Source organism: Parasteatoda tepidariorum, chromosome 3 (assembly GCF_043381705.1).
Source record: "Parasteatoda tepidariorum isolate YZ-2023 chromosome 3, CAS_Ptep_4.0, whole genome shotgun sequence".
Taxonomy (NCBI): Eukaryota; Metazoa; Arthropoda; class Arachnida; order Araneae; family Theridiidae; genus Parasteatoda; species Parasteatoda tepidariorum.
This window is the reverse complement of record NC_092206.1, coordinates 31,277,006-31,291,162: the sequence shown is the minus strand read 5'-3', so window position 1 is coordinate 31,291,162 and position 14,157 is coordinate 31,277,006. Positions and strand designations below refer to the sequence as shown.

The window sequence follows — 14,157 nt, the reverse complement described above, 5'->3', positions numbered from 1 at the left end:
CCATAATGTGGCTTGTTTCATTCTAGTTAATGTATATGCCCCAAAAATCGTTCAAAACTAATTTAGATACATCTTTAAGTGAATTCAACTGTCGAAAATAAAATATAACTTAAGATTATTAATGAAAAAATTCCATTTCTCTTTTCAAATGCTTTCAAAATATAATAGTCTTCTTTATCTATACGCTCACAATTGTTTTTATATGCCTTATTTTTAAATTGTTTTTACATGCTTTGCTTATTTATGAACTCTGAATTCAGCTGAAAAAAGGCTCAGGTGAAAGAGCATTTGTCTCGAAATGAGGTGTACCGGATTCGAAACCCAGCAATGGCTAGTCGATATGGACTTAGCACCTAGCTTGCACCAACCACAGTGTTGATGTAAAATAACTTCAGTGGTAGATGGATCATGGGTTAGAGTCCTCTTGCCGTTAGGCTAATCGTAGGAGGTTTTCGTGGTTTTCCTCTCCATGTAACGCAATTGCGGTATAGAACCATCAAAAACTCCTCTCCAAGGAAAAATTTGATACAGTAGTTCCTCCCTTTTCTTCTGGATTGGGTTCAAAATTACAAGGCTGCAGAATTAAAAGTTAATAGTCGTAAACCCAAAATTGGGTCGGCTGTTCAACGACGGTTATGAAATTATTGCGAATGAGCCGTAGTGGCTCTGAGACGAGTGCTTGCTTCCTAATGACCCAGGATCGAATCCCAGCTATAGCTGATCGATTCAAACTCCGATCACAGACTTGACGAAAAATATCCTCAGCGGTAGACGGATAATGGGTTAGAGTACCCTTGCCTTCAGACTAACTATGAGAGGTTTTGTTAGTTTTCCTCTCCATGTAACGCAAATGTGAATTGGTTCCATAGAAAAGTTGATGTCAAAAGGCAAATTTCTTCCAATATTTAATCCATGAGTTCCCTTGTCTACTGTGATAGGTTCGAAATTATAAAGCTGCGGAGTTGAACAATGGTAGTCGCGAACTCAAAATTGCGTCTGCTGTTCAACGGCGGAGATAAAATAAATTAATGATTTAGGGTTCCGACTGGAAATCGTTCTTTTATGGTGACGAATGGGAAGAAACTGGGAACTGATGCTTTAGAAGAACGGAATAATGGCTAGCGACTCCTAACGAAGTGTGAAAACAAAAGAAAGCTGTATTTCGAATCATTTTCCTGTCTTAACTCTTAATTTCAATCATCGTATCTCGCCAAAGCAGTCCAGTTTTTCCCTTTCCCCCTTTTGAGGGTCTACCTAACGGAAGAAATTAATCCTAATTAGCTCTAGATACGCCAAGGTCCAACTTTGGATACTAATGCAGCAACTTTTGTATTGATGCTTGGCATTTAAAAAGCTTATTTTAGAAAATAAGGAAACTGTATGTATGTTTTTGAAGAAAAAAAAGCCTATCTATCAGCGGCCATGTCGTATGATTATGCGTCATGTAAAAGACCTCTGGACTGCCTTATTGGCTCTTGGCATTTCCAGCAAAATTAAATTCCTAGTGCACTTTAACATCCAAATAGAGTCTCGGTGCTGCCTTCTAGTGTGGCAGAAACTAAGCGTCCAAATTAACATGGCCAACGGTATCTCACCCATTGTGGTGGTCCTGAAAGAGTGGATACCACTTCTGGAGAACGCACTAGGCTGCTCATCGGGAAGACTGATTGTGCAGCATAGGAAATAAAAATATATATACGTATATATAATTGATAAAAATTTATAATCTCAATAATGGAGCCGTGGTGGCTCAGGGGATAGAGCGTTTGCCTCCCAATGATACCCGAGTTCGAATGCTAGCGGTATCTGGTTGATACCATTTCTGATCCTAGCTCGCCTCGATTACAGTGCTAGCGTAAAACATCCTCAGTGGTAGGTGAGTCATGATTTAGAATTCCCTTGCCATCGGACTTATCGTAGGAGGTTTTCCTCTCTATATAACGCAAATTCGGGTTAATTCCATTCAAAATCCTCCACGAAGGTTATTTTGCCTCAATGCTTGATTGAGGAGTTTCCTTGTCTTCTGGGTTGGGTTCAAAATAAAAAGGATACGGAGTTGAACATTGGTAGTCGTAAACTAAAAATTGGGTCGGCAGTTTATCACTAGTTATAAAGAAATTAACTTAAAAGAAACACATTAGCAATGCAGTTTCAGAAATTTGGATTGCTTACAAGTTATGTTTGCACAAAACAATTTGACTGAATGAAATATCGATTATTTTGAATGATTGATTATTTTGAATGATTGATTATTTTGAATTATTGATTACTTTAAAATATTGATGAATTTGAATATTTTTTAAATTTTAAGCATATTGTAAAATCTGCTGTAGTTTTGTTGTTTTATTATTGCCTCTGAATGGAAAATAATGAAGATTTCCGTATCGTGATTTGCGGCAGAATATGTCTCTTGTCCTCCGTGCACCTGTCTACAAAAAGCATAAAAAAAAAGAAAGGGATGAGTTGAAGGGCATTGTAATGCCATTACAGACATTACATATTTCCTGGCTTTTTAATTTCCTTTATTTCATGAATTTAATTAATTTTTATCTTTCTTAATCACTCCTTAAATAGATAAACCGGTTAGTTTATTTTTATTCAATTTTATAAGAAGCGTATGCAAATATTTCTATTCTAAGTAAATATTACGTATAACTTATTATTCCAATACAAGTGTCTAACTAATTATTCAATGTCGCGATAAATGAGTATCAAAGTCTATTTTTAACCATCAACCACATTCACTCTACAATTATATAGATTGATAGGCATAACATGTTACATAACCATTGCATGCTTTCTTAAAAAATATTTGCATGTTTAAAATATCCAATTAGCGCCTTGGCGATTATAGTTGGCGAGACAAATCATGATGCGGAAACGATAATCAATAACGATTAAATAATTTTTAGTTATTTAACAGTTCAATAGATCAGCATCAAGTAGCATTTTTTTTTAAATTTGTAGTACACATTTTATTTATTTATTTTTTTGCATTTGTAAGTGTTAAAACTTGTACATTTGCTAGAATAAAATTCGTTTAGCAAATGCGTCGAAATTCTTCAAGGTTTTATTTTAATTTCTGAATTAAAAAAATAAATAATTAAAGCAAGTATCGTTGATATCCAATAAAAAAAATCTTGTTGGATAAAATATTATTATTAAAGAAACCTTGTAACTAAATAAAAATAAGACATAAAATAGCTTGTGGAACAAAATCTTATGGAAACACAATCTTGTGCTGTTCTTCCGTTATCTAAACTTGGAGTATTTGAAGAAAATCTAGCAGGTCAGCATATTGTGAAAGAATCGGTATTTATTGCAATGTGCCATACCATGGAACATAAACACCTAGTTCCATACACCATTTTGTAAACGCCATTTTTTTTAACTAAATTAATAGTAATTTAAAGTTCACTAAATTTTTTCCCAAACTCATATTATCATTCTAAAAATATAAATCCTGCCAGTCGAAGGCACTTTGTGTTGTAAATGATGAGTGGTACACGTTAAATCTGTTGTGTCACAAAATCCTCCATGTTCTCATGACAAATTATATCTCTGCGGGTGCTGAATTGGAGATTGGTTGTTCTCTGGTTCAGATCAAAATTACAATCTGTGAATAAATGAATGGATGTATCAATGAGTTCTCCCTATAAACGGGCTGTGACGTGTATGTGGTTAAAGTCGGATTCTCGGTTAGAGATGGAGCCAATGAAAAACTGGAAACGCATCCTCTGCCTTAAATTCACTTGCTATCACCAAGTAGACTTGCTGATATTGGCAATTGAAATTAGAAACATCGAAAACAAACATGTAAGTTGTATTACCTGATAGAAAATTTCCTTCTCTTATGCAAATAAATCAATAACAAATAAGAAATAACAGTCGACATCTTTCATGCGCAGCAAAAATAGGGGCCCATTTTCAGGATTTATCAGAGATGCTGTGGCTTACCGCTTCAATTTCTTGGGATTATTTATTTAATATAAATTTTATGTTCTAATAATTTAAGTTAGGCCGTGATAGCCTGGCCGGTAGGGCACTGGGCCCATGTCCAGGAGTTCGCGGATTCGATCCCCGCCTGCAGGAAGACTCCCCGTGTAGTAAATGGTGATTGATGCACGTTAAATCTATCGATTCCTAAAGTCCTCCGTGTTCCCATAACAAATCGATACCTCTGAGGGTACTGATCCAGGAGTTTCCTTGTCTTCTGGATTGGTTCAAAATTACTAGGCTACGGAGTTAAACATTAGTAGTCATAAACCCAAAAATTAGGTCGACTGTTCAACGACGGATATAAAATAAAATAATAGTTTAAAATGTAAACTTGTCACTATGTCTTTAGTGGTTTTTAGTAGAAATTTAAGATCAGCAAGATTATTAATTGTCTTAAATTGGTTAAAAATTGACTCTGGTTCTGGTCAAAATTACGAGTTGTGGATGAATGAATTTGTTCATCCTATAAACAGGGTGTGACGTGTGTGTTGGCCATTGATGACACCACTGAAAAACAAGAAACTCACCCACTGATTTAAATTCGTTTGGTTTCCCTAAGCAGGCATGCTGATGTTGGCAAATTGCAACAACAACAACAACAGACATCTCCAAATTTAGTAAAATTGTTCTGGATAGATGGCTAACTAAACATAAACAAAGATCATATAAAATTCTTGACAAATTTCTGATGCTAATTACAAAATAAATAAAATGGACATTCATAATAAAGAAAATACGGAAATAGTTCATGTATCAAAATTGCGATGGTGCCACCCACTTGACAAACTCAAATTATTTTAAGTAGTAAACAGACGTAATAATTTAAATATTAATGAAGTTTAATAATAGAAGTTATTTGAAATTTATTTCAAATGCGTATTTTATATTAAATTTAATAGTTTAACGGTTTTTCATAGTTAAATATAAAATTAAATATATAAAAATATACTGAACATGACCTGCTTAAACATGGTTCTAAGGAATGTGTGGTCTCCTCTTTCTGGAAGATCCGACCCTTTAAATTTTCTTCAAATTCAGCGAATACTTTTATCTATCAAAAAGATATGGGGCGATGGCTGTTCTCTTCTGTTTGTGGTCAAGACCTGATTCCTCTGTTTCCTGATACCCCTGTTTCCTGATGACTCTTTGTCCTGATTCCCCTCTGTTTGTGGTCAAGTCCACAAATAGATAAAACTTTTCTTAATACAGGATATATTTGAAACTAAGATCTTCTAGCACAATATTGCTGAGATTTGGAACTCTTCTTCCTTTTGTGGATAACAGCCGTAATACAGCAAAAATGGTCCAAAAAATACTGAAATCCTAAACTTCGGAATAACGACCATAAGTGTCATTTAAAATACATAAATAGGAAATTAAAAAAAAGAAACAATACTGATGTCCTGAACGTCTTAATAACGACCAAGGTGCCTTTTTTTTTCACCAAAGGGAAACAATACTGAAGTCTGTAACTTCAGATTGATTTTTTTTTTCTATAACAAAAATGTCAACATCTATTTTAATATTTCTATATCTCACGCTTTTGAACATTTGAATTTTTAAAGTGAGGGTTAAAGTTTACAATTTTAAATGAAATCACGAAATATGAACAAATGACTTTAAACTGAGCTGATAGATAGTCAGAAAAACTATTAAAATATTTTCAAAAAAATCATTTAATTGAAAAGTGGGCCCACAAATATTTATCTGCAGCAAATTGTGTGTGTTAAATTACTAACACTTTGTTAAGTTTTTATCATTTTTACAAAAGCGTGTTTCTTATATTTCAAATTATCTTTATATATTGCTGGTATACTAGGGTTAGCTATCTTCCCCAGTACCTACTGGAGAGCGAGATTATGATTTGTTATTTGTCAAATCGGATTCAGTTGACCAACTGATGATCATAACCTATTTAATACCAAGTATTCAATCCTCTTTTCTGGTTGATCAAAAATGGTGTCAATAATTAAATGACATTAAATAATTATTAATAATTTAAAGAGTAATTTCAATCTTCTTGTCAGATTAATTTGACAAACTACTCACGTGAAATTTTGATTCGGGAAATTTTATTTGTGAATTTAACGCTAGTAATTTTTTTTCCCTAAAAATTCCTCTTTCTTGGAAAGTTTCAATTTTAAGTTTTTTTCAGAGAATTTTTTCTTACTTATTGGTTTAAGTAAGGAACATATATCCCCCTCATGCACCCCCTTCTTCAAGAATTTTTGCTGAAATCGTTTAGCCATCGTAATATTAGTTTCGATTTAAATTAATTTTATTGTGTTGTATTTTCACTCTAAAAGGCTACTTTACTTATAAAAAAAATTGTTTAACAGTCTAAATAATAAAGTCATGGAAGTGGAAATATTTTAATATATAAGACATAATAGAGAAAGAGGTTTCTAACATGGAATCGATGTTCTCCCTAGACAGCGTATTCGAGCAGTGCAGTCTTAATGAAGAGCCATTCTCGTTGCATGCGATTAAGGCATTTCTGATCACATTCTAAGAAGAAAGCGATCGTGACCAGCTCAGTTAAGGTATTTTATTTATGTCGCACAAGAGCTGCACAATGGGCTATTGGCGATAGTCTGGAATCACCCCCGAGGATGATCCGAAGACATGACATCGCAATTTTGATCCTCTGCAGAAGGGATGCCTCCTCCGCTTTGGCAGCCCTACTACCTGCGCGTGGAGTCGAGCCCTATACGGGGAACATATTAACGAGAACCAGCACCGCAGACTCTCTGTCCCTTTGCAGGCTGATCAAAGTGGTCACCCACCCGCTTATTAACCGCAGCCAGTGATACTTGACTTCGGTGTTCTGCTGGGAACCGTGTCTTTACTATCAGTCCACAGAGAGACATCGTGATTTGTAAAATGCATTCCTCTGTGTAAAACTCACCAATCACGTTCTTCAACTATGTCGTCAATGCCTTGCTCCGTCAGTTGCGTTAGCTTCATTGTTTTAGTGAAAATAGTTCTTTATTTTTTTATATTTAATTTGAGTCAACTGTCAATTACCAGTTAACTAGAACCGCGAATTTTTTTATAATAAAGTTTGTTGGCAAAATAAATCCGGAAAAATTATTTATTATTAACTTGTTGAATAATGAAATAACTATTTTAAAGTAGACTACTGTTATTACGAGCACTTTGTTAAATAAATTATTAGAGATTTTAGTTTCAATAAATAGACGATAAACCTACTCTTTTTGTTTACTTTCAGTATCATTATTTAGAAATTGAGATTTGCTGCTTCATCTGTTTGTAGATGAAGTCATCCAATTAAAAAAATACGTATGGATTCCATTATAATTAAAAAGGTGAATAAAAGCATGTGGTTGTTTCTACATTTTTACAACTCGGAATTGATTCTTATAGTATTATTGTGCGTAATTTTAAATTGATGTAAATAAAATAAAGTGTCACATCCCATTTGTTTTTTGGTCCCTAATCTGTAAATAGGATGTTTTCATAATACAAAGCATTATGTGTGTGCTTTGTGCCAAAAAATTTTTTTTTAATATGGTTCATTAAAAAATTACTTTATTGTGCACTTACGTGGGTTTGAAGTTGTTCTGATTTTCCTGAAAAATAAAACTAAACTTTTACGGACATTCTTATAAAAGTTTTAAATAAATGTTGAAAATCGTAACAATCATCTTACTGTTTCTAAAGTATATTGTCTATTTAATTTGTTTAAGCATTATTCTTTTTCTATCATATGGCTTGACCAAATCATCTTATAAGCTAGGTTGCTCTAGAAAAAGCTGCAGTGGTTAGTAAATGTGTTTGATTTAGATTTGAATCTATCTATTTGCAACTAGGTGAACATTTTATAAATTGTTGCAGAGTTGGGTTAAATCTGGGTATTTGTGAAAAATACAACAAACATGATTTTGGTATGACTTTGGTTTTCACGTTTTAATATTCAGTTTATATAATGCCAAAATTTAAATTTATGATTGTTTATTGTTAAGAAAAATGAAGCAAAGATATTTGATTTCTGATTTTTTATTAAGATTAATTTGAATAATTTTTTGAAAAATTGGTTTTTACTAGACATTTAATACGACTATAATTTTAATCAATAATTAAAACAAATCAAAATCATAACAATACCTAGAACATACTTTTTAATTCGATGTTTGGCGAGATTTGCAGTTAACCACATTATTTGTTATGCAGTTTGTTTGACAGTGAAAAAAATTACTTCTGTCTTTAACTTGTGTGAGATTTTTTTTTTTAAAATTTTCATTTATCAAATGGTTCATTAATTGTTTTATGTATCAACTGGAATTATTTGTATAAAATCATTATATCAGCAATATATTGGATTGGTGCCAAAAATGATCATATTCAGTTTTTTATTGAAGCAAATGAATTATATCCTTGTATATACTTTATTTAACATAGATTCTGGGTTTTATCTTATTTTTTTTAATTTGACAAATAAATGTATTTAAAAAAATACCAATAAAGTTATATTCAATATTCAGCTACGTTTGCTGAGCTAAACATATCATTTTTCTAATGATTAAATAAAAGTGTTAGTTCATTGATTTTTTATACATAAAAATCATTCCACTTTATAGTAAATCTATTTCCCTATCTATTAGTAAACTTGATTTAAAAATTAGATATACACTTGTTCGTTGATACTAAATTAGATAAATTGTGCTTATTAGAGATCGCAACACTCGAATGCGCCATCTGGGTAGAGACCGGCTTCATGCCTTATGCCCTTCCCTCTCCTCCTCTTTTCAGTTGTATAGGAATATACTAGGATATTTTCCCTTTTCTTAATATTTTTCCATTTTATTTAATAAAAATATTTTTTAAAATTCCAGTGATACTTTTTTTTAGAACAATGTTTAATTTAGTTTTCAGTTCCATATAGTTTTCCAACTTAAAAGATTTTAATCTATATGAAAATCAGGAGAGAAACTGACTTACTTCTTACTACTGACATACTTCCTTCCTCTTTGACTTTTCACGCGCTAATGGGGAAAGCATGTGAAGTGTTGCCATAGATAGAAAGTTCTGCTCTACGCCACCTGCAGCCCATTTCGATCGCCAATTACTTTGCTGCCATACGTTTTTAAAAAGTTTTCTCTAGTGGAAGTGGAATAAAAATTTCAACAATAACTATAAGCACAAATTTAAATTTCATCAACTTCTAAAACCAAGTCAATAATTACCAGATTGTTTTTTTATGTTGTTTAAATTAATTAGGTATTTATGATAATCAATATCATTTTTAAACAAATTTATTAAATTAAGAAGAATAAAAAGATTGCTTATTTATGATTTGGTCCAATTAGGAATTTCATTCGATAAAATGAAATTTTCCCCTTCCCAAAATTCGAAGTTCACGACGCTCCTGTTCATTTACGGAAGAAATATTCAAACTTCACAAAATTTAAATAGTTTATATACCAATTAGCTATAGAATCTTGCTTTTAACAGAAAAATTATTTTTCTAGCTCTAATTTTATATCCTCAGATCAAATAATTATGCATTTTGATATTGGATGTAAAATATCTGAAGTGCCCTAAGAGAATTCTTGTAAAAATCAAAATGGGCAGTAATTCTACATGATTATGCTACAGGACCATACTAATAAAATATGATATAATGTACTTCAATGATTATACACTTCACTTCTAAATATTAATGTGGATTAATAAAAAAATCTAGATTTCTTTGAAAGTCACTTAATGTGACCAAAAATTTCAAATTATATATTTCATTCAACAGCCTGTAACTAATTAAAAAATAAATTTATTGAGTTAATAATTAATCTTCAACTTTTTATCTTTAAAATGACGCATTGTTTGCTTAGTAAATATTTCTAATTGAATTTTACTTATTTGGTGGACCTTACCTTGAAACTGTCCATAACAAATCAAAAGTTGTATTTTAGCTTTTCCAGTATGGAATTTTTTGTTGGCATTGTTAGATAATCAGTTAATTTTTTTATTTGTTTTTAATAAATATTGTTCAGAGACATCAGTGGTAAAAAGTGAGAGTGCTCATTTTATTTTATAGTTTCATGTATTTATGTTTTTTAAAATATATTTTGTCTAACACATTTTAAATTTTAAAACTTATTGCTAACATTTGTTATTTTGCATTCGCTAAAAATTACTTGTGCTGAATAATAAAGCTCTTATTGGCTATACAGTAGATGTTAATCCAGCTGCCTGTCTGTTTTAAGGTTTATAAAACATATCTGGAAAGTGCATTTAAAAATTTATACTGTAATCGATGTAAAAGGAGCAAATGGAAAAATCATTGTATTTGAATGAGGCATTAACACAATGACTATTGGTGTAAAAAAACAACAAGACTGTTTTCAGTTTAAAGTTTTGTTTTAAACAAAAAAAGAAGCTAAAAAAAAAAGACATTGTGAAATTTAAAACTCAAATTCTGAAGATGTAGATCAAACATTTAGTTTCATTTTTTGTAAAAATTGAAGACCAGAGGGAGAAACTGTTGATATCAAATGAAATACAACAAAAGGCATTGCTGAATATAAAACTTGTCCTAATGCCATAACTACGGGTCTATGACAAGCTGGTTTTACTAACACGCTAAGATGCTATTTGTAATGTGTTAAAATATACAGTGCATTGTTACAATTGCTAGTTCTAAGACTGGGAAAGTTTATTACCACAGCTTTTTTTTTTTTTTTTTAATTTNTTTTTTTTTTTTTTTTTTAATGTCTGATTATCTTGTTTTTCAGTAACCTATTAGCCTGAATCAGCCAATCCAGATAAAAAACACTCTACAGTAATTATTCACAGTAGGGAAGTGAAATTTTTATTAAATGTGGATTATCATTTTTTACACAATGTCTTCAATACTGCCTAATGTTTTAACAAATTTTTGCGATGCTTTTATTTTTATGCTTAACTTTTTTTTTTTTCTATATAGCTCTTAAAGAAATGGCCATTCATGTGAAGATCAGATGCAGTATTTAACTCTTGATGATTGACCACATGGCAGTCCAAACTATTATTCCAGAGCTATCTTGGATCTGTGCATTGTTATTTCTTGTTGTAGTATTCTTGTTGGTTCTTACATGTGTTTGCTTCAAAGATCATGAAAAGTTAGTCATTCGATTTACTTTTAATAAATTTTGGCATGCCATTTTTAATTAATATTTTTCTTTGTTTTTACTTTGAAGTTTTGTATAATATTGAAAAGTTGTTGTATTATATGTTTGTCTTCTGTATTGCTCAAATTTTTTTTAAAAATGCTTTTATGTAAGAATAGATCCAAAAGGCAACATTACAAGGAAAGTGCTTTAAAGTAATTATAGCAGTGCAGCAAAGACAAAAGTAACAAAACATCATTAAAGCAATACCACATATATATAAAAGTAACAAAACATCATAAAAGCAATACCACACTTACTTGTTTGGATATTTGTTGGAAGAAAGGAATAACTTGTTCAACCCATCTTATTAGAAATCGCATTCCTTCTCCAGTTTTTTGCCGCAGCATTTTCACAGTACTGCCTAAAGAGCAAGTTCTGGATTTTGATTTTCCGATATACCCTTGATCCCTAGTGCTAGGGTGTCTAATCAGGTGTTCTACTCTACTGCATTATTATTTTTTGAAAGTTAGATAGATAATAATTGCAGAAGTTTATGAAAAAATATTTGTAAAAAAAATATTAAAAATATGTAAATTAAAAGTAATTTGTTCAAAGCATGTAAAATTTTATGAATGAATACAAGTGCTGAAATGGATAAAAATAATAATAATAGAGTGAATGCAGAAGTTGAAACTTCAAAATTGTTAGGAATAAACCAAATTGGATTGTCAGTTGTGATAAATGTGGTTAGCCGACTGTAATTTTACTAAGTTTAATTAGTCTATTATTGTTAGGTAATTGTTGTTATTGTTAAGTTGTTACTATTAACAGTTGTAGGGATTGGGAGTGATGATTTTTTCAAATTTTACTGATTTAACAAAAGTTATTCTTAATACTTCACTTTTACTTTGCTTTTATGTCTAAGAATAGTTCATAGTTCAAAAATAAATAATGAAATTTGTCACCAGTTACAAAAATCAGCAAAATTTGATAAAATCAGTCTAGAAAATCAAGTAAATGTTGGGGAAATTTATTTTTCTTCCCTGAATGTTTGAGGCCACTGATTTAATGAGATTTGATTTAGATTATTGTATACCCTGCTGCAAAATCCTTACATGTCTATTTTGTCTTGAAGGGGTGATTTTACTTTTGTTTCATATAACAGCATTGCATCATCTTATAAGCATTCTGTGCCAATACATTTAGGCAGAATGTATTTCAAAGAGTCATCTTTTCCTCATTACATTTTAAAATAGTGAGAGAGATTAAATATACTTTCAAGTTCATTTAAATATTCTTCATTTATTTATCATTTAAATATTCTTCAAGACTTATAAACTTTCTCCCGTTTGCAACTAAATATTTATTTTTGTTTTCTGCGAAGGGCCCCAAAAAGGTGCAATAAATAAATCATAAAATTTTTAATTCAAATAATTTTCAACTCTTATCGAAGTGCATGTTGTTCATTGTCTGACATTAACACTTGGTGATTTATTAAATAAATATTATAATAATTTGATATTCAATGACATTATTTCTTTATTTTATGAAACTGTTTAATATTATTACTTGATTTTCATAAAACAGTCATGCTAAGTTTTTTATTCCATTTCGAACTTTTAAAGATATATATTAGGATTTTTTTTTAATAGATAAAATTATAATTTTTTTTCCCTAAGCTATAAACTATATGCATTTTTTTATTTGTATCTTTTGTTTTTACTCTTTTTCATATAGCTAAGCTAATTTTGAGATGTAAAGAAATCTGCTTCTAAATTTTAATATTCTCTTATTTCATCTTGTATTTTATAGAGCAGAATATGGTACTGTTGGTCGATTGTCTATTACAAGAGATTCTCCTGTTCTGCAACGTCAAGTAACTAAAAATTGCTATACATTTTATTGATTAAGAAATATTGATTTCATTTTGCTGTTTTCTGTATACATTTTTGCTGAGTTGTAATCAGTCAAAAACAATCCATTTCAATTCTATTTTATGTGCTATTATTTTGTAAGTGGAGTGAGATAATTTAGAAAGTAGTATAAATCTGAAGTTTTTAAGGGTTAGTGATTAACGAAATTTAAAAAAAATATTGGCAAAGAGGATTTAGATGGTGTTCTTAATACTATATTTGATGAAACATCAAAATGCAACAATGATTATTTTGTTTTATAACCAGTATCGAATAGCTGTCCAAATTTTGAGTTTACGACTTTCAATGTTCAGTTCCATTGCCTTGTAATTTTTGAGCCCAACCCAGAAGACAAAGTGAACTCTTGGATCAAGCATTGGGAGAAACTAGCCTTCACGGAAAACTTTTTGATGGAAGCAGCCCGCATTTGTGTTGCATGAAGAGGAAAACTTCAAAAAAACCTCCCACAGTAAGCCTGTCAGCAAGTAGATTCTAACTCGTGATACATCTACCATCAAGAATATTTTGCATCAGAACTGTAGTCGGTACAAACTGGGAGTAGAATTTGTATCATCCAGCCGCTGCCTGGGGCACCTCTGGATGATACTCTGGATGATAATTTCAAACCTGGGGCACCTCTTTGGAAGGCAAACGCTCTACCCTCTGAGCCACCATTTCTCAACAATGATTATTGAAATTGTTAAAATAAATAAGAATAAAATAAGCCAAAAGTAGAAATAAATACAGTCAAACCTCGCTAACTCGAACTTCGATTTCACGAATTTTTCAATATCTCGAAGAGAAAAAAACTCCCTTCAAATTTCCTATGCACTCAATGTTTTAAAAAACTTGATTTCACGAATTTTTTTTTCTAATCCTTGATAACTTGAATTTTTTTTCTCCATAAATGGTGAAGAATTTTTTTCTGAAAATAAAAAAAATATTCCAAAAAAAATTAAAAATTTAAGAATAGAAAACAAATTCTCATAATGATAAACTTTTTAAAAAAATGGACATAAAGACGTCAGTGGCATGGAATGATGTGTCTCTCTCTACGATAATGAATGGCTTCAAGAAGGCTGGATTCATTAAAGATCACGAAAGAAGTCAAACAATCAATATCGTTAATTCTG

General features: G+C 30.9%; 1 protein-coding gene across 4 annotated transcripts in view; it reads left to right on the top strand.

Moving 5' to 3' along the window:
• The first annotated feature begins 6,941 nt into the window (after positions 1–6,941).
• Positions 6,942–14,157, top strand: part of LOC107455058 (uncharacterized) — a 27,196-nt gene continuing 19,980 nt past the window's right edge. Inside the window, exons 1-3 of one of the 4 annotated variants that reach the window (XM_071178460.1) lie at positions 7,037–7,328; positions 10,946–11,120; positions 12,924–12,987. In XM_071178460.1, the coding sequence (XP_071034561.1) occupies positions 10,999–11,120; positions 12,924–12,987 (186 nt within the window). In that variant the 5' untranslated portion in view covers positions 7,037–7,328; positions 10,946–10,998. Of the gene's footprint in view, positions 7,329–10,945; positions 11,121–12,923; positions 12,988–14,157 lie in introns of all 4 variants that reach the window. The other 3 variants (XM_071178461.1, XM_071178459.1, XM_071178458.1) reach the window with 3 other exon arrangements.